This window comes from Misgurnus anguillicaudatus, chromosome 16 (genome assembly GCF_027580225.2).
Source record: "Misgurnus anguillicaudatus chromosome 16, ASM2758022v2, whole genome shotgun sequence".
Taxonomy (NCBI): domain Eukaryota; kingdom Metazoa; phylum Chordata; class Actinopteri; order Cypriniformes; family Cobitidae; genus Misgurnus; species Misgurnus anguillicaudatus.
Window position 1 is genome coordinate 2,314,526 of NC_073352.2, and position 23,994 is coordinate 2,338,519.

General features: G+C 39.5%; 1 protein-coding gene across 1 annotated transcript; it reads left to right on the forward strand.

The window, feature by feature from the left end:
* Positions 1–6,682: 6,682 nt before the first annotated feature.
* sh2d1ab (SH2 domain containing 1A duplicate b) lies at positions 6,683–9,674 on the forward strand. Its single transcript, XM_055178239.2, has 3 exons — positions 6,683–6,854; positions 7,439–7,502; positions 8,818–9,674. The coding sequence occupies exons 1-3, from the start codon at positions 6,718–6,720 to the stop codon at positions 8,965–8,967; spliced, it is 351 nt and encodes a 116-aa protein (XP_055034214.1). The 5' UTR covers positions 6,683–6,717; the 3' UTR covers positions 8,968–9,674.
* The last annotated feature ends 14,320 nt before the right edge of the window (positions 9,675–23,994 follow it).

Genomic DNA, 23,994 nt, shown 5'->3' on the forward strand with positions numbered 1-23,994 from the left:
CAATGCATAGTGAGCAAAGCTTTGATTGACAGAGGAAGTAACCAATCATGAAACGATTACAAGGATTCAACTTACGTCAGTAAAGTGTACTTCTGCGCAAATCTACAGAAGCGCATGGAGAGAAATGCCCACGCCCCCTCCGTGCGCGTTTGTTTGTTTGGGTAGCATAGCAGCCGGCTAAGCTCTCCGGAGCCGCTGAGAAACATCTTCAAATGTTAGATATAACATCTCCATTGTGGATCGTGGACTACAGATGACTTTTTTGTGTTGAAAGTGTTTTGGAGAAGTTGATAAAGAGCATGATCTCGGATCAACAATGCAAGACTGGATGTAAACAAAGCGCGTCGTCGAGGAGAGATGGACCGGATTATGAGCTCAGCTGCGCTCGCTTGGATAAAGTAAGTGGATTCTTTTGTTGATTTACGTTACATTTCTTGTTTCATGTTAGCTGTTTTGATTATAAAGTAACACTGGAGATGACTAATATACGAGTTTTACATGGTTTCGTTTTTGTATGACATGTTATATAAATGCATCATATTTATAGCTATATGAATCAAATGCACAGAATATACAAACTAAAAACTAGAAAATAAGATATGTGGTGGAAAATATGAGTATTACCAGCTGAGAAATATAGGTTATTTGGCAAACATAAGACATTTGTAATTATAAATAAATATATTCATGTAATGTGTGTGTGTTTGTGTATATGTATTATGTTCATGTATATTACATCATAGTTTCTCATACAAATAGTTGTATGTCTCTAACTTTTGACTCAAACTAAAATCCTCTCTTGCTTTGTGTGTGTGTGTGTGTGTGTGTGTGTGTGTGTGTGTGTGTGTGTGTGTGTGTGTGTGTGTGTGTGATGTGATGTGATGTGATGTAAAACAGGACTTCAGCTGACACAGGAGGACTGGAATCTGGAGTGCATTCATGAGCGACCATATTCAAAATAGCAAGTATTTTGTTATAATGTGCAAATGTTTTTTTCTGAAATAGTTTTTTCTATGTGCTTTGGTGGGCAGAGAAGTTCTGAATTGATATACATATAGCTTGAGTGACTAAATGGAATTCAAGCGTAGTTCAGGCAGAACACTGATCGCTAACTACTCCAGCTGACGCTCAGCTGCTTAAAGGGCCATTTCACCGATAGGAACATTAATCTTTATGGAAAGTGAGTCATATTTGTAGTGAAAATGTAACATAAATGTAGAATTTTGTGCCTATTTGACAGAGAAAAGACAAAATGTGACTTTAGAGCACATTTGTATGAAAAACTACAACTGCCACTATGCACCACAATGCACAGCTCTGCAAGCCACTCCCATTACTCGGAACACGGCTCAGACATGCTATTATGTACATAAATGCCACGTTAGTAAAACAAAGAAAATAGCCACCACCACTGTGTCTGACTGACACCAATCATGATTTACTTTTAAACGTGATGTTACATTGTGGTACACACAATAACACTCTGGCCTGGTGTGTAGCAAAGTCTTATTCAAACAGTAACGTGCGGTTTCAGATCCGCAGTACAAATGTCTTTCCAAGTACTTAAAAAAAGGGTATTCATTTTAAATGTTTATTTAGTTTTACCAATTTTCTTTTTGTCTCTTGTTTACTGTAATTACATTTGTGTTATTATTGGCCTCACTGCTCTCACAATATAGACATATAAAACCCCGCTCAGATATGCTATTGTGTACATAAATGCCACGTTAGTATAACAACGAAAATATAAACACTCACTTTAGTCAGACGTCCGTTTATCCCTGCATCCTCCACACAAACGCGTCCCCTGCATAATATCTCCACAGACGCGCTGCCTCAGCTCTTGGAGCTTGTGCTCGTAAACCGAAACACGTCTTTGAAATAAGCACGCGACCAGAAACATTCACAAAACAAACGTCCATATCCTTATCTGATCCATAAATTTTAAACCGAAAGCAAACGGCGCGAGTCCGTCCAAGCTTATATACTCCGCAGCGCGTCTGCTCGTAAACCGAAACATGTCCGTGAAATAAACGTTCCAAACGCGCGCAAAGTTCCTCTCCTGCATAGAAACCTTCACCAAACAAACGTCCATATCCTTATCTGATGCAGAAATGTAATAAAGCAAGCACACAGCGAGAATACAGACAGTAGTCTGTCCAAGCTTCTCTACGCAGCAGAGGCCGATGGTTGCTGCTTCTTCACCGGGCTCCTCTACCCAGCCGACGCCCAGGCTCCGGCCTACTCCTCGGGCTTCTGTTCCTACATCTGCCTCAGCTCTTTGCAGTATTGTGGCTCATAAAGGTGCAATGAACAGCGGATTAGAGCATCACGCTTGTAAAATCACCCTCTTCCATGTGATATTGATTAACTTCCACTGTTATTGTAACATGAATTCTGGCTCGCTCCACAACTTCTGTTTAGCTTAGCTTAGCATAAAGATGGCGGCTGGTCGTTTTTTTTCGGTCTGTGTTCGTATATTTTCGTAAGTCCCACCCACTTATCTGTAATTGGTCTGAAGCGTGAGTGGGTCCCACCCATAGCCCCCACCTTGGAAAAATGAGGAATGAGTGTCTGTAGTCTTTCACACTCAATAGAGATACAGGATTTCCTTCTTTCAATGACGCAAAATGACGATTTTTACATCATTGAAAGAAGGAAGTGCCTCACTGAAATCAGTATTTCTCCCCTCTCAGGGGAAACTGAGGGAATGGTGCACGACCATTCAAAAACATGACTGGGGTTCTAACGGTACAAAGCTTAATGCAAATGGGTGAAGTTTCCCTTTAATCACTCTCACCTGCTTTAATCAACAGTATTTAAGCAGTCAATCAGACGCTCTGTAGCTACTCTGTCGCACAGACATTTTTACCGAGTCTGTCGCACAGACATTTGCATAGCAGATTGTAGACTGAGCCAGTACTCATGCGATCGATAGAATTTTATTCCTTACCCTTTTCGGCGTTACCATGGCTTGCTCGGAATCGGAAGATGTTGCAATACTCTCTGTGGAAGTGCCGGAAGACATCCATTCCGTACAGGTATTAAGATAATTTGTGCGTATATCTCCTGTCAAGCCCAAAGAACTTATGTTTCCGTGATCTTTGAACGCGCTTTTCAGTGCGTGAGCTTTGAGTTTGTGCACGTATGCGCATTGAAAAAAGTTCACTTTAGTATCTTTGTCGCTAAAATAGTCTAAAATCGCTATGTCACTGTTAACAATTACTTTCTTATCAACAGTATAGCAGGATGTTCTATTAACAGCATTTCATGCAATATTTAGCAGTTTTACCATATTTACATTTACGTATTTACAGCAGTAGGCCAGTACGTTAGACCAATGTGACTACAAGCAAGGAGTATGTCCGTCATTCGTTCCAATTCATTTCGATATAAATCGTTCAGGTCACCTTGCAGTGTCAGTGTATATATGTTGTTTTAATTGATTGCCTCAAAATTCGACAGTTATAGTTTTACAGCATTTCGTGTCTTACACTTGATTTAACGTCCCGAAGGCAGTCGCTCTACGCATCTTCTACAAGCATGTAAAGCATAAGAAACCAGTGTTGCCAACTATTTTCAATGGAAAGTAGCTAAAGCTTGCTTGGAAAGTCGCTAAATGTTGCTAGATTACGTCATTGCGTCATTTGCATAACAGTGACGTCATCACGTCACATTTGCATTCTTACTACACTGGCTTACAACATTATTTCACGTTTCTCTTTCTCTCTGAACTGTCAAAAATGTTATTTTAAGACACATGAATGCTTGAAAATGTTTTCTCGTTTGTTTATCTGCTTATGTTCTCATAAAACGAAACGTGTGTATGTTTATGTTTATATGGCCAAACAGTCCAGTTTCAAAACATACACTGATAAATGATGGGAAACGTTGTTTTGTAGGTAAATAACCCATTAACGCGTCAGCTCCGTACAGTTTGTCTGTTCTAAATCAATGTGCTGCTGCTCAGCTCCCTCAAGTACATTTATTTTATGTACAGTGATTCATTTTATTCAAAGACCATTTTATATTTATATCTCGCCATTAATGTAAGCCATCGCGGGATCCGCCTGCTCTGGCTTCCCGCATGCACGATTATGCCGTCTGGACGCAGATAGATAACCACTTCTCCTGCCCTGATTGCAACTGGGAGAGACTCTGCTCTGCTGCGCAAGGACTAGACCGCCTGTGAATGCTTTGGGTCGGGGGTGGAGCCCACAGAAGCAGCGGTAGCTGCTCATTGAGAAGAGTGAATGTCACGTAAAAAGTCTCCAACAATGCCAAGATGTAAGAAACATCTTGCACGCGTTATCTTGTGTTGGGGGTCCGTTAACTAATGATTAACTAATGTCAGCCTCAGCTGTCCTTCATTTTATTTCTCTCCTCTGAACCTGCCTATTCCAAATCTGATGAATATCAGGGAACCGCATTCCCTTTTGAGGTATGCTACCCAACATGCCAGGAGCCGCGTACTCCGAGACAAGCAGTCTAGAAGTTATGCACTCAACTACGTTGTTGTGTTTGGGGGATACATGCAAAGGATGCATCTTAAAGGTGCAGTATGACAACCGAGCCCCTTGATTCCTCAGCCTTTGGCCAAATTCAGATATTTGTTATAATATATAAATATATTATATAATTTTGGTATTCTTAAGTGGTCCTGACTGAAATATAGCTTGAGTGACCGGATGGAATTCAAGCGTAGTTCAGGCAGATCACTGATCGCTAACTACTCCAGCTGACGCTCAGCTGCTTAATCACTCTCACCTGCTTTAATCAACAGTATTTAAGCAGTCAATCAGACACTCTGTAGCTACTCTGTCGCACAGACAATTTTACCCACCACCTCCCCTTCACCTCCAATATCTCAGTTTTCACAACATTGCACCCCTTTTCAATTATTTTCATGTGTAGCATACTAAAATGTTGGTTATGTAGGCTGGGGGATACATGCAAAGGATGCATCTTAAAGGTGCAGTATGACAACCGAGCCCCTTGATTCCTCAGCCTTTGGCCAAATTCAGATATTTGTTATAATATATAAATATATTATATAATTTTGGTATTCTTAAGTGGTCCTGACTGAAATAATGTAATATGTAGTCCTGACTCATTTTCTTTTTATAATCATGTCATATTGTTATCATGTGTATATTTGGAGTTTCCAAGTGCACTTTTTCTGAAAGGACGCCTGGACTTTTTTGAAATAAAAGCTCACAGAAACAACATTTTTTGGAGTATCATTCTCAAATTTGAATCACAGCATGGTCAGACATTCAGTTCACCTATATGGTGTCCCCAGGTGTCTCACATGACCATTTCATACCTTTTTTGCTAAGTGAATGTTATTTAAAGAAAAACGGAAGTCATTTAATGTATATTTTACCTTGTTTTACTTTGTTTCTTTACTACTCTGAGTTGTTATGACTATTAGGCAACAATATGTCAAGTGTCTAGTTTCAAACAAGACCAGAATTATGAATATAGACCATAGGGTTTAAGAGCTGCAGATGTTTTAGTTTGGAGTTGTCGTTTTTCAGAAAATGCTCAAAAATATAAGTGCTAGCTAACAGGTTAAATAATTATTGATTGATTGATTTATCACATGATTTATTGAAATTTTTAGAACAGAACAATTCTTTAAGGTAAATAAAAATTAGCAGTTTGCTTCAATAGTCATTTATGGAATGAGAAAAAAAGGTAGAAACTAAAAGTACATATTGTAATTCAAACAAATAAATGAGGGGCTAATCCTGCCTCTCTCTAGCATCAGGCCAATACATATATATATGAAATTGGAATTTTATTTATATGAAATTGCAATCAGCAGTGTTTGAAAGGCACAAGGCTGAAATCAATTCTGTTTTGAATGTGTGGTTCACAGTTTTGACAGCAGTGTGTTAGCATTTGAACAAAGTGCTGTAAATCCACAGTGTTGTGCAGGTTGTGTTTAAAGCCATGGGATAAGTGTGTAAAGTTTTGAAAACTGTGTTTAACCAATGAAAAACGAACTAGAGTTTGGTCCACATGAACTGCTGCTGTGCAGACTGTAGTTAGAGTTTTGCACATGTGACTTCAGTTGTGCTCACTGTCATTTAGCAATCGAAAAAAACTGTATTCTGACCACGCATTTCCCGGGTCTCGTCACTTTTTACCCGCTCCCTTACCTGTTATCATTTTCACCTGTTCTCCCTCAGTAGTTCTCCTATTTAATGTCTGTGGGTTTGGTGTTTGTTGTTGGTCCGTTGTCTTTTCCTGTGAGTACTTTGTCCATTGATATACCTGGTTGAGTTTGTGTAGATTTGTAGTTAGTGTTCAGTGTTTGTTTTTGAGTCAAGTCTAGTTTATTCAGTGTATTGTTATCGTGTTTCTTTTGGCCCCTCGTGGGTTTTGTTTTTTTCTGTTTTTGTTAAATAAAGTCTAGTATTTTCCCACCTCTGTCTGTATTTGGGTTTGTGTTCTGCCATTCCTGACAAGAATTGCTCAGCAATTGTACATCATCTGTAATACTGACCTACACTACGTGCTAGTTGGCTTTGCATGCAGATAAATCTGAATTACCATTCACCAACTGATGTTTTCCAATATGTTGCAGAAAGTGAGTCTTATCTAAAAAAAAAAAAAACAGTATTTCCTGCATGGTTTCATCATTTCCTGCCCAAGGAACAAATAGCAGATGCTTTTAGAGATTGTGTGAGACACATTGCATGCAGCACAATGGAATTGCTTTCTGTTTATCATGGGGCCATCAGCAGAGAAATGTGTGAAAAGCGCCTGTGTGAAGTGGGTAAAGATGGGAGCTATTTAATTCGAGATAGTGAGAGTGTGCCTGGGGTATATTGCCTCTGTGTTCTGTAAGTTCTTAGGAAATCTCTGCACTTTTCTTGTTTTAAATTAATACTTTTAAGTGTAGTAAAAGTTTAGTTAAATCAGCAGTACAACTACAAACATGTTATACTGCTTTCTTGTTGCGAGCTGGTAACACTTTACAATTAAGTTCCAATTATTTGCAGTAGTTAACTTAAACTAACCATATTGTACGGCATTTAATAATCTCAGGTTATGTTAATTTTATATTACACTTTTCAAAATCTGTTAACAATCTGTTAAAATCTGTTAACATATCTGTGCGCAGTTGAACAAAGAAAAATGAACAAACAGTAGACATTTGTAGAGTATTTGTATTTACAAAGAAATTGTTGTGAAAGTAAATTGCTTATTGTTGGGTTATGTTAGCTAACTAATGTATATGTATTTGAACGTACAGGCAAGACAGAAAGTTTGTCAGTAGTTAAAAAAGATCAAACTTGAATGCTGTGCTGTAGATCCTAATAATAATAATACCACTATCATACAGCAATACTACCATAGCACCTGTCAGGCACAGACATGCCTTCACCGGCTGTGCCTTACAGTATGTATGATTTTGCATTGGCAGGTGCAAGGGCTTTGTCTACACGTACCGTCTCCAGCAGGACACAGCAGGCTCCTGGGCAGCTGAGGTAGGAGACATTGCAAGCAAAACCAGAAAATATATATTGAGAATCAAACCTCATGTACAAGAACATATATCATCATTAAAATAGTACATTAACACAAATAATTTCTTGATCTTTATGAAGGTCTATGTCACTTTACAGAAAAAGAGCGTGTGCTAAATTAAAGGAATTGGTCATTATTAGGAAACGCTATCATTATCTGAATATTTCTGGAAATGTTTCTCATCATGTTTTTGTAGAAAAATTAATTCATACATATTTATAATATTTAAAGTTGCATATTAAAAAAAAAGAACCAATGTAGGTTAGTATTATTATTGGCCTAATACAAGACCATTACATTTTTTCAAATCTCAGAAAATCCAAAGTAGTTTGGGAAGAAGATAAGTAAAATTGTAATTGTACAAAATGACGTTTAAACTATTTTGATCTGTAAGCATGTACTTGAATCCATAAATGCTTTTGCTGACATATTATTTTCATATATATTTCTTTTAATTACTTTGTAACACTTTACAATAAGGTTGTATTAGTAACATTAGTTATTGCATAAGCTAATATGAACAAACAATGAACAATATAGTTTTTCAATATTTAATCATTCTTGTTAATGTAAGTTAATGTCAATACAGTTATTCATGTACATTCTGCAGAACTAAACATGAACTAAGATTAATAAATGCTGTAGAAGAATTGTTCAGTGATAGTTCATGCTAGCTAGTGCATTGCCAACTATTTGTTAAGAGTTACCAATATTTTTCAAACATATGACCTAGATGTAGAGAATGAACAAAACCATGCACTCCTCCTATAAATGCACTCTTTAAAAGCATCCCTGGGTCTACCTCAAGATTGGTTTATAAAATACCAAGAGAAAAAGTGGCTATTTTAAGATACTTCAATTGATTATGGATTATTGTATCACAGCATAATATGTCATATGTATGTGTATGTTTTTTGGTAATTTTACTATTTTCTAATAATGAAAAAATAAAAAGGAGAGTGAGAAAATTATTTTAAACGTTTCACCAGAAGCATACCTCTAGTACCGTATTATATCACTTGAACATTTAAGTAAGGTGTGTTTTTTAAGCAAATAATCACTGTAAAATACACATATAGATTATCTAATAAAACAATATGAGCAACTTGCTATTTATGCATCAGCACATTTTAAACAACACGAATGACTAAAACTAAACTGAATTACTACATTTTTACGTACATTTCTATACACTAGTAATATTGTAGTAATCTAGGCAAATAAATAATTATTTATTTCCACATTGTTTTTGTTTTGTTTTGTTTTGTTTGACAGACTGCACCAGGTCAGACTAAACGTCTGTTCCGAAAAGTCAAGAATTTGATAAGTGCCTTTGAGAAACCAGGCCAGGGCATCGCTATTCCCCTTCGTTACCCTGTAACTGTCCAGAACTACAATCAAGGCCAAAACATTCAACATCACTAACCTAACTGACCAACATAACATATGCTGCATGTTAAAAATTGCATTGTATAATACGTTTTGTGCTCAGTCGTAAAAACACATGTGGTTTTGTACATGTATATATTGAGTATTTTGTGCAAATGGCTGGATAACATATTTAAAAAAGAAAAAATGTTTTGCTCAAAAAAAAGCTTCATCAAAAATGTATTGTTCCTTTAAACTAAATACTGACAAGAGAGTAACTTGTATTATATTTACAAGATCTCCGCAGACATAATCAAATATTTTACATTTGTAATACTAAGTAAAGTTGTCATATTATGCGTTTTGTATTCAAGTCTGTAGGTTGCTTTGGATTTGACAAATGTATAAATGATATGTAAATACAAAAGGGACTGTGAAAGGACCAATATTATAATGAATTTTCACAATAATTTCATCTATTTTCTTTTGTCTTTGTAACTCTCCTATAATTCCACTCTCATTTGGAGTTTAAGAGAGGCATGAGCATGTGACAGTGCCATAAACAAGCTGGTATGTCAGTGAGGATGCAATCTGTTGTTGTTGTTTTTTGACACATGTATGTCCATGAAACAGCAAAGACACGGTCACTGAATCTTTTTTTTTTAGTAAGAACAAATCTTAGGGTGCACCAGAAGAATCAGATAAGAGACACAAGGGGTACTCATTTGAGTCTCCACTAAAAATAAATCATACTGCTGCATAACCAGGAAAACAGGATTGAGGTGTTTACATTTTTTTTGTACAATATAATACTGTATATATTTATATATACACTTTTAAAACGAATGTGTTAAAACAACACATGTTGTGTCTAGTTAAGGACAATACATTTAACGTGCTGTCCTGAATTAGACACATCTCTGTGTTTTTTGGAACAACTCACTTTGTGTTTTTTAACACATTTTGTGTTGTCTCTTTTATTTATTGGAACACAAAATCAACATGAAATGACACCTAATGTGTTAAAATAACACATGAAGTGTTAAACAAGATAACACATTAATTAAAATTAACACATCCAGAGTGTAGAGTGGGGGAAATAAGTGTTTCTAAAAAAAATCCACAAATATATAGATTTCACAACATTAAAGTCCATAAATAAAGTTATGTGCAATAAAGTTGAATGACTGTTAAGAAAAAGCTAGTCACAAAAGCAAGGAACCATCTGAAATCCATAAGCATTTAGAAAGTAATTATATTTCCTATCTGTGCAAATTATTATCAGCTGGGTTAGTAAATTGATAAGCTATAAAATGTTCAATTGGGTTAAAGTCAGGTGATTGACTGGGCCATTTTAACACTTTGATTTTCTTTCTCTGAAATTGAGAGTTGCCTTTGCTGTATGCTTTGGATGATTGTCCTGCTGGAGGGTCCAACCACATCTTATCTTCACCATCCTGGTGGATGTCAGCAGATTCTTCTTAAGAATTTTCCAGTAAAGGGCTCCATTCATCAATCCTTCAATTAAGTAAAGTCTGCCAATACCATGCGATAAAAAACAGCCCCACAGAATTATGCTTCCACCTCCAAACTGTTGGTATAGTGTTTTGTGCAGTTTAAAGTTGCATTAAAGTATATTATTGACATACAGAACGGGGCTAAACTAGAAATTAAACAGACATGGGACGCATTCCTACCCTGCCATAACATAGGTATGATGACAAAATTTTCACAAACCCCAAAACTCAAAATGTATCACATGACTAGACAGAGCAGACATTCCCATGTACAAAGATGCAGGATTGTAAAAATCTGTTGAGTATTGAGAAAGTTATGATACATTTAATATTGGAATTCAGAGGAAAAAGTTACATATGGATGTCTATGGAATGTATGTGACCGAAATGCTGCTTATTCACATGTTTTTGCTTGTAACTTTCTCATTTTATCAGATATTTGCATGAAATTTTAACAGAAGGTTTTTGTTAGTACTTTCAAAATTGTAATAAATCAAAATTTATTATATTAAATTATAAACATTTACTGTTTTAGTTGGAATGGGCATCAAACTTTAGTTGGAATGGGCATCAGACCCATGGTAACCATGGTTTTTAGAACGATGCCTGCAGTGGACGTTCTGACAGAACGTTCACTGTAGTCTATTAATAGATATTTCCGCGGTTTATTTAAATACCCTAACGGAGACTGGGGTCAAACCAGGATCTTGGCAATAACATTAAATTCAGCATGTGGCCAGTAATAGAGCAGTGGCAGAATGAATGAAGTGCTATGATGAATGTCGAACTGGATTGGTACACATCAAGAACAGCTGACTGTCAGCTAATTCCAGCTTGACTGACGTGGCCTGCCTGAACTGACGCGATGCTTGACTTTGGCACAAGTTTCTGTATTAGTTAATCCACTGAGATGTGTAAGCTGTTTAGTACTTCTAAATTTAGTGGCGGATTTAGCAAATTAGGGGGCCCAAGGCGAAGGTACGTATTGGGCCTATCTGATCTTTAAAAGAAAAATATTTTTTTAAATTCCAAAATAAAGTTGAAAAGCGGAGAACACACAAAGTGTAACACTACACAAACTAGTAGTCATGATGGAACCCAATAGAGAACAAGTCAATGGGGCAAAAACAGCCACGAACAGTAAATCAGGGAGAAAAAATTAAATGTGATGCTGCACAATTTGTACCAATTGTCCCTACAAAGATAGGAATAACAGTGCTTTGTTGACCTTGTGGGGACATTTTGAGGTCCCCATGAGGAAACAAGATTATAAATCAAACAGAATGATGTTTATTTAAAATCTGAAGTAGGAGAAAGTTGATGGTTTTTGAAAAAATCATTGGCAATTAAAGAGTAAAAATCCTGGACTTTTTCTTAAACATTTAGCAGTTTTGATGAAGTTGATTTTAAAAAATGATCTGATGTTTACAGCAGTTTAATTTAGTGGAAGTTTTCATCACAGACATAACATAAAGGTTGTGAATTTTCCCACAGTGTATCGAGTTTTTTTTTTTAAAGCATTTTCCCAAAATATGTGTCAAAATAAGATTTGTCACCAAAATCATCCATTTGCTGATACACAGAGAAAGTTGTGGCCAAATTAAGACTCAACTAGGGCTGCAGCTATCGATTCTTTTTGTAATCAATTAATCTAGTTTTTTACAATTGCTATGACACTTTTTTCAATACTTTTAACAAATTTTCTAAACTCTTAACGCACCAACACACCTAAAAAACACAACTGGCAAAACAATTAATTTTATCCTCAAAATCACACATATCCTCAAAATCACACATTGTAAACTAAACTCTTACACTGTTTACAAAAACACTGTAAACATGTTTCAGAATCAACTAGTTATTCCAGATCACCAACACATGTTCTCTTCCAACAGAAACATTTAGTCAATCATAACACAATGTCAAGAAAAACACAAACATAAGATGGAAAAACAAAAGCTGCATAAGTTTATGTGTAAGTCTTTCCTTATACAACAAACAGTAGATTGTATTGACTGAGTTTTGCACTGCAGTTTCTTTTGAAAACTTGGTTATATTTTTGTTTAGTTGGGTTTAGTAAATGCATGTATTATGTTTGTTTTGCTGCAGCAATTCAAGACAAAAATTAATCATTCATCTTAGAGTACAGTTTATGAAAAAAAGTAGAATTGTTGCAGTAAAGACTTTACAGTATTTACAACAAGACATAACTGCAAGATAACAAACATATTCAATATTACTTCCTTTTACAGTAAAAAGTAAAAAAATATACAAACAGAAAAAGCCACTGTAAAATAAAGTAAAAAAGAAAATCTCATAATGTCAGCTATATTGCGTTTCAATTTGGCCACATGTTCTCATTCACATCACACTTGATATCTTCTCTTGCAAGGCATCCTTTGCCATGTCTTATTCACCTCTGACAGTGTTCAGTTGTGATGTCTGGAAATGCACCATCTATTGCATCCAGGTGGGACTGGAGGAAAACCTCTCCCTTGTCCTGGTGGTCTTCCGTTGACTTGTGCAGACATATACAGTATTGTTCAAAATAATGCAGTACAATGTGACTAACCAGAATAATCAAGGTTTTTAGTATATTTTATAAACAAGTTACCAGTAGGTTCAGTAGATTCTCAGAAAACAAATGAGACCCAGCATTCATGAAAATGTGAATGAATTGTGGAATGTTGTTAAAGAATCATGGAGTGGAATAACAGCTGAGAGGTGCCACAAGTTGGTTGACTCCATGCCACACAGATGTCAAGCAGTTTTAAAAAACTGTGGTCATACAACTAAATATTAGTTTAGTGATTCACAGGATTGCTAAATCCCAGAAAAAAAAATGTTTGTACAAAATAGTTTTGAGTTTGTACAGTCAAAGGTAGACACTGCTATTTTTTTAACACACCCCTTTCAACTAATTGCCCAATTGCACAGCCTTAAGAGCGTGCATATCATGAATGCTGGGTCTTGTTTGTTTTCTGAGAATCTACTGAACCTACTGGTAACTGTCACGGTAGGAAAATCCATTGTTTTCCTCCGTGTCATGTTTGTGTGTGTGTGTTGTTCACTTACCCTGCCATGTGCTCGTTAGAGCGATCCCTTTCACCTGTGTGTTGATTGTCTCGCTCCAGCTGTTCATCATTACATCATCTCCATAAAAACTCACCTGACTTTCTGTTCCCTGCCAGATTCTATTGTTTGCTCAGTCTCCGTGTTGCTTGGTTGTTCCCTGTGCTTTGGATTACGTGTTTCAGTTGGATGTGTATTGTCGTCGTCGTCTTCGTGTGGATGTTCCGTGTCAGCCTGGATTTCACCACTGTTCACCACTCCACCAACGTCGCACTCAAAACACCAACTTCCACCGTAGTCATCGTCACCATTGCCAACAACAACACCGGACTGGATTACTTCCGCATTTGACTTTGAATACTCTCTCTTTGTTTATATTTAATAAACATTGTTTCATTTTTACACCTGCGTTTGCTTCCGTCTTTACAAGTCATTACAGAAGAATCTGGCCAACATGGAAGCAGCAGGTGGCCAGCCGATCTCCGGGTTGGAAGAGTTTCTCCAGCGATCTCTGGCTCGTATGGATCATCAGGATCAAACCATCGAGGACATGCGGAAGGCCGTCCAGGCAATGGTGGCGAAGGTTTCCGAGCTCTCTCAGCGATCTCCGAACATCACGCCTCCCACTGCGCCACCCATGCCGCCCGCACCATCTTCACCTCCAGGGGGTAGTTTCATCCAGGAACCGAGACTGCCGATCCCGGAGAAATATGCCGGTGAGTCCAACTACTGTCGTACTTTCTCTCTCATTGTTCTCTACATTTCGCCCAACAGCCCCGGACATTCTCGCTCGAGGAGACCAAAGTGGCGTTCACGCTCTCACTGCTCTCGGGCAAGGCTGCCCTCTGGGGGACGGCGGTATGGGAGAACCACGACAGCTGTTGTTCCTCGTTCGCCTCGCTTTCCGAAGAAATGAAGAGGGTTTTCGATCGCTCCGTCGCCGGGAGGGAGGCCGCCCGGCTCCTCACGGATCTCCAGCAGGGGGAGCGGTCGGTCTCGGACTATGCCATCGAGTTCCGTACCCTGGCGGCGGAGTGCAGGTGGAACGAGGAAGCGCAGTGGGACCATTTCCTGCATGGGTTGGCGGATCGGATCCATCGAGAGATCATCACGGCGGAATTACCGAAATCGCTCAACGGTCTGGTGGACTTGGCGATCCGGGTTGACGCACGCCTGTCTACCGTTGCCAGAAGGAAGACTCAAGTTCTGCCCCTACGTCAAGCGGAGTCCACGGATCCTCCCATCGAAGTTTCCGCCGGTGGTCTCTCAGATCCGGAACCCATGCAGGTGGGTCGAGCTCGGTTACCCTGGAAGGAGAGGAATCGGCGGAGATCCTTGGGTCTTTGCCTATACTGTGGTGAGTCGGGTCACCAATGTCAGAGGTGCCCGGTAAAAGACCAAGCCCGATAGTAAAACAGAGGCTACTATCGGGCAGGATCTCCGCAAAGAAGACCTCTACTACATCCACTCTCCTTCCGGTGAGACTACGGTGGTCCACTATGTCACACTCGGGGCACGCACTTCTGGATTCGGGGGCGGAGGGCAACTTCATCGACAGCTCACTAGCACGTAAGCTCAAGTTACCTTTCACTGCACTCACCCACCAGATTGCGCCCTTCGCCCTCAATGGACATCAGTTACCCACTATCAAGTACACCACAGCACCTATCACACTCATCACTTCCGGAAACCACACAGAGACTATTTCATTTTTTATTACTGACACTGCTCTCTCTCCCATAGTTCTTGGTCATCCGTGGCTTCATTCCCATAACCCAAGAATTGACTGGAAACTGGGTTCTGTTACCAGCTGGAGCGAGGAGTGTCATAAGTCCCGTCTTGTCTCTGCTTGTGTTTCTGTGTCTGAGTCTGTGTTTCAGGGGAAAGCAGTGGATTTGTCTACCGTGCCCGCGGAGTACCATGACCTGAAGGAGGTGTTCAGTAAGTCGCGGGCTGATTCTCTTCCTCCTCATCGTCCCTATGACTGTGCGATAGACTTATTGCCAGGTACGTTTCCGCCTAAGGGCAAGTTATACTCTCTGTCTGTTCCGGAGATGGAGGCCATGGAGAAATATATTTCTGATTCTCTGGCAACGGGGTTCATTCGCCCTTCCTCATCTCCAGCGGGGGCGGGGTTCTTTTTTGTGGGGAAAAAGGACGGATCCTTGCGACCTTGTATTGACTACCGAGGGTTGAACAACATCACGGTAAAGAATACTTATCCTTTGCCGTTGATGTCTTCAGCTTTCGAGAGGTTGCAGGGAGCGTCCGTTTTCACTAAATTGGACTTACGTAATGCATATCATTTGGTTCGCATCAGGAAGGGGGATGAATGGAAGACTGCGTTTAACACCCCTCGTGGCCATTTTGAGTACTGCGTGATGCCTTTCGGTCTCACGAACTCGCCGGCAGTCTTCCAAGCACTCGTTAATGACGTGTTGCGAGACATGGTAGACCAGTTCATATATGTTTACCTGGATGACATATTGATTTTTTCTTCGTCTCTCCAGGAACATTTGCAACACGTACGACGAGTGCTTCTGCGGTTGTTAGAGAATGGGCTTTTTGTCAAGGCGGAAAAATGCGTTTTTCATGCACAGTCTGTTTCTTTTTTAGGACACATCATTTCGACTGAGGGTGTTCGCATGGGTCCTGAGAAAGTTAAGGCTGTGGTAGATTGGCCATCCCCAGAGTCTCGCAAGGCCCTGCAGAGATTTCTGGGGTTCGCCAATTTTTACCGGCGTTTCATTCGCAATTTCAGCCAACTAGCCGCGCCTCTGACCGCTTTGACTTCCCCTGGTTTGACGTTCAGGTGGTCAGACGCAGCTGAGGCTGCGTTTGCCAAACTGAAAAGCTGCTTTGTTTCAGCTCCCATTCTTGTAACCCCTGATCGTTCACGTCAATTCATAGTGGAGGTCGACGCGTCAGAGGTGGGGGTAGGAGCAGTGTTGTCCCAGCGCGCATCCTCAGACGGAAAGGTTCATCCTTGCGCGTATTTTTCCCATCGTTTATCTCCTGCGGAAATTAATTATGACATTGGCAATCGAGAGTTGTTGGCGGTCAAGCTAGCACTGGAAGAATGGCGTCACTGGCTTGAGGGGTCGGGTGTACCTTTCATTGTATGGACGGACCATAAGAATCTCGAATACATTAGAACTGCCAAAAGACTTAACTCCAGGCAGGCTCGGTGGGCATTGTTTTTCGGACGTTTCGATTTTACTCTTTCTTACCGGCCGGGTTCCAAAAACATCAAACCCGATGCTTTATCCCGTCTTTTTGAGCGTTCCGATCGTACTGCTACTCCCGAGCCTATTTTACCAGAGAAAATCATTATCTCTGCGCTCAGATGGGAGGTCGAATCGAAGGTTTTGACAGCCTTAGAAGGGGTAACGCCCCCGGCTCGCTGCCCACCGAACCGTTTATTTGTGCCGGAAGGGTTACGGTCAGACGTTCTCCAGTGGGGTCATAGTTCCAGTGTTGCTTGTCACCCAGGGGTTAGTAGAACTAGGTTTCTAGTCAAGCAACGATTTTGGTGGCCTGGTATGGCTCGTGACGTCCACGACTTCGTCTTGGCTTGTTCGGTTTGTGCCGTTGGTAAGACTTCCAATCGTCCTCCAGATGGGTTACTTTTACCGCTGTCTGTCCCTTCGAGACCCTGGTCCCACATTTCGCTAGATTTTATTACCGCCCTCCCACCCTCTAAGGGTAATACGGTGATTTTGACCGTAGTGGACCGGTTCTCGAAGGCGACCCATTTCATTCCCTTGCCCAAATTACCATCAGCCAAGGAAACAGCGGTAGCTGTCATTGACCACGTCTTCCGAATACATGGCCTCCCGACAGACGTGGTCTCTGACAGGGGTCCCCAGTTTGTGTCCAAATTTTGGCGAGAGTTCTGCAAATTGCTAGGGGCGACTGTTAGTCTTTCATCCGGGTTTCATCCCCAGAGCAACGGTCAAACCGAGCGAGCCAATCAGGACGTCGAAAGGGTGTTGCGATGTCTGGTTTCCAAGAATCCTTCGTCCTGGTGTCAGCAACTCTCAATTGTGGAGTACGCACACAATTCTCTGCCGGTGTCATCTACGGGCATGTCTCCATTTAAGTGTAGTTTAGGGTACCAACCACCTAATTTTGTCAGTACTGAATCCGAGGTGTCGGTTCCCTCCGCAAACGCACTAGTCCAGAGGTGCCACCGCACCTGGATCAGAGCTCGCAGAGCTCTGCTCCAGGCAAGGTCACGCACCAAGGCCAAGGCCGATCGCCACCGGTCGAAGCCTCCCCGATACGTCGTCGGTCAAAGAGTGTGGCTTTCTACCCAGAATATTCCGATGCGTTCCGTCTCGAATAAACTTGCTCCCAAATTTATTGGCCCGTTTTCTGTTACCAAAATCATTAATCCGGTAACAGTGCGTCTTAGCCTTCCTCCTGCGTACAGGAGGGTTCACCCCGTCTTTCATGTCTCCAAAATTAAACCGGTGATTTCTTCCCGTCTTAATCCGCATACCCCGGTTCCCCCTCCGCCTCGTATCGTTAATGGGGAGACCACTTATTCGGTTAACCGTATTCTGGACTCCAGACGGAGGGGACGCGGATTTCAGTACTTGGTGGATTGGGAAGGTTACGGTCCGGAGGAGAGAAGGTGGGTTCCTGCTCGGGACATACTGGATCACCGCCTTATTGATGAGTTCAATCAACAGGTAAAGCAGTCTGGGAACGCCGAGGGGCGTTCCTAGGGGGGAGGGTACTGTCACGGTAGGAAAATCCATTGTTTTCCTCCGTGTCATGTTTGTGTGTGTGTGTTGTTCACTTACCCTGCCATGTGCTCGTTAGAGCGATCCCTTTCACCTGTGTGTTGATTGTCTCGCTCCAGCTGTTCATCATTACATCATCTCCATAAAAACTCACCTGACTTTCTGTTCCCTGCCAGATTCTATTGTTTGCTCAGTCTCCGTGTTGCTTGGTTGTTCCCTGTGCTTTGGATTACGTGTTTCAGTTGGTTGTGTATTGTCGTCGTCGTCTTCGTGTGGATGTTCCGTGTCAGCCTGGATTTCACCACTGTTCACCACTCCACCAACGTCGCACTCAAAACACCAACTTCCACCGTAGTCATCGTCACCATTGCCAACAACAACACCGGACTGGATTTCTTCCGCATTTGACTTTGAATACTCTCTCTTTGTTTATATTTAATAAACATTGTTTCATTTTTACACCTGCGTTTGCTTCCGTCTTTACAAGTCATTACAGTAACTTGTTTGCCAAGTAGCAATAAAAAATATACTAAAAACCTTGATTATTCTGGTTAGTCACATTGTACTGCTATTATTTTGAACAATACTGTATCTTATTTTTGTGTTGCTCATATTGTTCCTTTTACAAACAAGATCGACCTAAAGAGGCCATCCTTTACTGTATACCATATAGTCATGCAATTGAAAGAACTTGAGTGTGTTTCCTAGGTGGGAATCAGCTGTGATTTATATATTTGCATTGGTAGAATATGTTTTTCAATCCCAATGGAATAAAATACAGGTAATATATTTATGTTTCAATTCATCATATAAACAGCTGTTTACTTTGACTATAAGTCTGGTTTAGCACATGATGTTATCTGTTTTGACATGCTGTGTGAAAGCATTTGTAAATTTGACATTAAAAATCTATTGTTTTGGTCTTGTTTGAGCTTGTATGTAAAAGAAGTTAAAGCATTTTAGTAACGTTATTTACTTCACCACAAGATCATTTTATCAGCTTAGGGCTAGGGCTATTACTAGGAGAACTAGGCGGTTGACTCACCAAAGCATCATTTTCGCGCTTATATTTGTCTTGATTCGTCTCTGTTCATGTACTTTCTCAGTCCTTCTGTCACTCTGTGTTTATCTTTCGTGCCACACAGCGTGCACCGTTACGGACTACTCTATTTCATTGTGAAAGAATGGGGTGTATGTGTGTAGTGACAGATAAACATGAACTGGACATTTTAACTACTACTTCAAAGTTTCGATGTATTATTAATACAATTTACAATGCTTTTGAAGTGTTCATGATGATACGCCGAATAATTTGTCAAACACTCGTCTCATGAGAAGTTTGTAAATACGTGGATTTCTTCACATATTTTTTATGATGTTTTTATAAAACACCACTTTACTTGAATGGGTTTTCATAAGGCTGACATGACACCTTCATAACCATGACATGACACGTGTCATGAATATGAAGGAGATTTTATTGACGTTTATGACAACTGTCATTAAGTGTCATTTGTTCAATGTCATTTTTATTGCAAAGATGACATTGTTTGAGATGTCTTTGTTATGACAACTTGAAATTAACCAAGACAACATAACTGACCACTTTTTACCAGTGATACAAACTGAATTTGTCATTAAAATGTCATTAACTGTTAATACTCTGTAAAATCATTTTATAACAGCATCATGAATATTTTTCTTGACCTCAACTACAGTGGTACAAATATAATTTGGCATTAAGTGTTAATACTCTGTTAAATAGTTTTATAACAGCATCATGAATATTCTTCAGTTCATAATGTTTATTTGACCGAGTATTAGTAATATTTGACATACACTCTAAAAAAACAAACGGTGCTATATAGAACCAAAACTGTTGCTTTGGATCGTAATCATAGAAGAACCGTTTTTAGTGCCATATAGCACTGGTGAAGCACCAGTGAAGCACCTGTGTAGAACCATATAGGGGCCATAAAGAACCACTATAGCACCAAATATGGTTCTATATGGCCCCTATATGGTTCTACACAGGTGCTTCACCGGTGCTATATGGCACTAAAAACGGTTCTTCTATGTTTACGAGCAAAGAACCACTTTTGGTGCTATATAGCACCGTTTGTTTTTAGAGTGTAGTATAAACACTTAATGACATTTAAATCACAGTTTAATGTAATGTGACCGCACAAAGCTAGGTAGTTTCTTAAGTTTGATAATTATTGTATATGATTTATAACAAGTTGTGTTGTATTGGTTTATGTCAAGTTGTCATAACAAAGATATCTCAAACAATGAGGTATGTAAAATAAAATGAAAGTTTCGTAGCAGTTGCACACATCTAAATGCTTTTTGGCATTCAGAAATGGACCCAGATAGATTTCAGCATAATAGGGATACTTGCACGGAATCACCAATTTCACATGTATTTTGTGTATTTTCAAAATACAAAATACTGTATTTGTATTTAAATACATTTTTCCACACAGTATTTTGTATTTGTATTTAAATACATTTTTCAACACAGTATTTTGTATTTGTATTTGAAATACATTTCCATGTATTTATGCCCATCTCTGATGATACAGGTTTTATGTATTTATTAAGTGGTAGGGGGCTCCAAGCAGCCGCCTATCTATGTCTCTATGTTAACAACGCCTCTGTTTCTAATGCTCTAAAAGAAAATGATAATGTATACGCTTTTTTACCAGGGTTGGGAATCGAGAACCGGCTCCATTTTAGAACTGGTTTGAAAAAAAACAGGGAATCGATTCTGTTTAACGATTCCTGACTCTTTCATTAATTCTCGCACATCGAACAGTAGTGAGCATTTTACAGTTGCATCTATCTGCCAGGACCTGCGACAAACCTTACGTCCTTCGGCACTATGACTGACCATAGCAAACGTTCAAAAGTTTGGTAAAATTTTGTGAAAAAAGACTGTAGTATTGTCAAATGCAATACATGTGGCGAGGATATTTTCGTTTAAGGGAGGCAATACCTCTGAAACATTTGCTTCAACATAGCTAATCTGAAGGAATGTACCGTGTTTAAATCTCCCAGCCGCGACTCCTCCTACAGCACAGCAGATGCAGCTAATATTGCTAGCTGAAGACGAAGACGCCATTTTGTATTCATGCAAGCTGGAATGTAGGTTTACTGTCTTTCTCTGTTTAAAATTACAGTGTATATATAATTAAAAAAAATTATATTGAAAGGGTTTTGAAATGACTATTTAAATGTATTTGCCAGGTTTAACTCTTTTCCCGCCAGCGTTTTTTTTATGTTGCCAGTCATATTTTCAGTCAGCATTTTGTACGTCACCTAACCTTGGTCCATGGTGAGAGAGTTTACTCGTTACCCACTTTCACACAGTTGCTGCTGGCGTGGTCACGGCCTATGCTGTCCGGAGAGGTGGTGAGAGTGCAGATGGGACTGCGAGGTGGTGGCCGTAACAGACCCGTCGGCTCCGTTTCCTCTCCAGGGTCAGAACGACACTGGTGGGACAGACAGCTAGGCCCCTTCTCCACACAGGGTTTGCACACAACAGTTAGTTTGCGTTTTCACAATTTCTCTACTTCCTTTAATTCCTACTATGATCTCTTCCACAGCACTCTGATACTGTACTCACACAATCTCCTCCGTTGCTTGGACACGCAGGCGGGGGGACTAGAAAGGTAAGTCCAAGATGGTGATCAACACACAGGGCTCTAGACTAACTTTTTGCACTGGTTGCACTGGTGCGCCTAAAATTTTTTCTTAGCACAAAAGTTGGGTGCACCCTAATTTTTGACCGCATCAGATTTATAGTTCACCCAAGAATGAAAATTCTGTCATAATTTACTCACTCTCGTGTTGTTGCAAACCTGTGTAGGTGTCTTTGTTCTGGTGAACATGAATGAAAATATTTTGAGGAATGTTTGTAATCAAACCATTCATGAGCCCCATTCACTTCCATAGTATTATTTTTTCCTACTATAGAAGGGAATGGGGCTCATGCTTGGTTTGGTTATTAACATTCCTCAAAATATCTTGCTTCGTTTTATCAGAACAAAGAAATTTATACAGGTTTGTAACAAAATGAGGGAGAGTTAATGACAGAATTTAAATTTTTGGGTGAACTGTCCCTTTAACACCGCTAGTTTAGCGCCCATGGTGGTTTAACAGAATATAAACATGTAGCTATTTTATAATTTTCATGTTGTCATTCCATTTTCCTTATACGAGTCATGCACAGTCCTGTTTGATAACCCGCATCCGCACGATTAAAATAACACTTGACCCGTTATCCGACATCAGTATCAATTTATTTCATACCCGCCCGTTTGACATTAAAGGCGGAGTCCATGATGTTTGAAAGCCAATGTTGATATTTGAAATCACCTAAACAAACACGCCCCTACCCCAATAGAATCTGGACCTTCTGTTGATAGACCCGCCCCACACAACCCGGCATTTGATTTGATTTGATTGGCTATAAGTGTGTTTTGGTAGTTGGCCCGTCTCCTTTTTCAAACCGTTTTTCAAACATCGTGGACTCCGCCTTTAAGACTGTGACCGGCCGCACCGCAAATTGTGTAGTAAGTAAAAACCTTTAAAGATCTTCATGCAGAACATTGACAGAAATAAGCACAGGGCCATGATTGGACAAATAAATTCTCATTTAATGTGAAACTTTGTGATGGTCGGCAGATTGACAGCTGAGCGGTCAGCAGTATTTGAACACTCATACGCGCTGCGCTTATATATATAATTACATTATAAATTAATGATATGATTGTAGTGATTCCAAAGGGATGTCAAAAAAACTCAAGTAGAATGTTAAATGTTTAAAGTTTAATGTCTCTTTCTCGCTGCCCTGCGTAAACCCGTGCCAGTGATGGCATGATACGCGTGATGAACTTGCATCTTGCATTACCTTAAATTATGGTCATACAAATAAAAGTAAAGCAACATTCAAAACTGTAATGGTGTACATTACATTTATTTATGTAAAGTTACACTCACAATAATAACAAAACATTGTGCTTTTTTAAATAGGTGAGAAAAAGATTTTTGTGCTGCATCGGTTTTGGGACGCGTCACACAAAAAATAAACTCATAGGCTACATTTGAATTCGTTTTGTTAATTTGCTAATTATTTAAGTTAAGCATATTTCATGTAGGCTTATTTATTTTATTATTTTTTCACCAAAGAAAGACGAAATCATCATGTTCTATTAATTTGAATGCTTTTTGCGCATAAACTAAATCCTTGGGGGGAATTATTTATAAATGAATCAACAACGCAAATCAAGGAATTAACTTATTTCTCTATTTAAGCCAGTCTGTCAGGGCGGTAATAGCGATACAGCAAACACTGAAACGTTTATAGGACTAGATTTGGAAGCAAGATTATGAAGAAAACAGCGATGACTCCTGGCTTTTTTCTATAAATTGGGCGCACAGCACACGACATTGCTGTTCGGGGTTACGTTCAAATAATTTTCTTCAAAAGAATTATGCTCTTGCTCTGACTCAATTGTAAGAGGCTCATTACCTTATTCCGTCTTCGGGTTCGGACCAGGGCTGATGTGACGGGAGGTTGATGTCAGAGCATTGGTTATGATCTTCGGACGGATCAGGCATTAACTTAACATTCTTAACGAAATCGTTTTCAATCGTTCTTTTCCTCGTCTCTTATCATCCGCGGCTACATCCACTCTGTTTATCTGACGGACCAAGGCTACTCACCTCTCTCTGTCTGA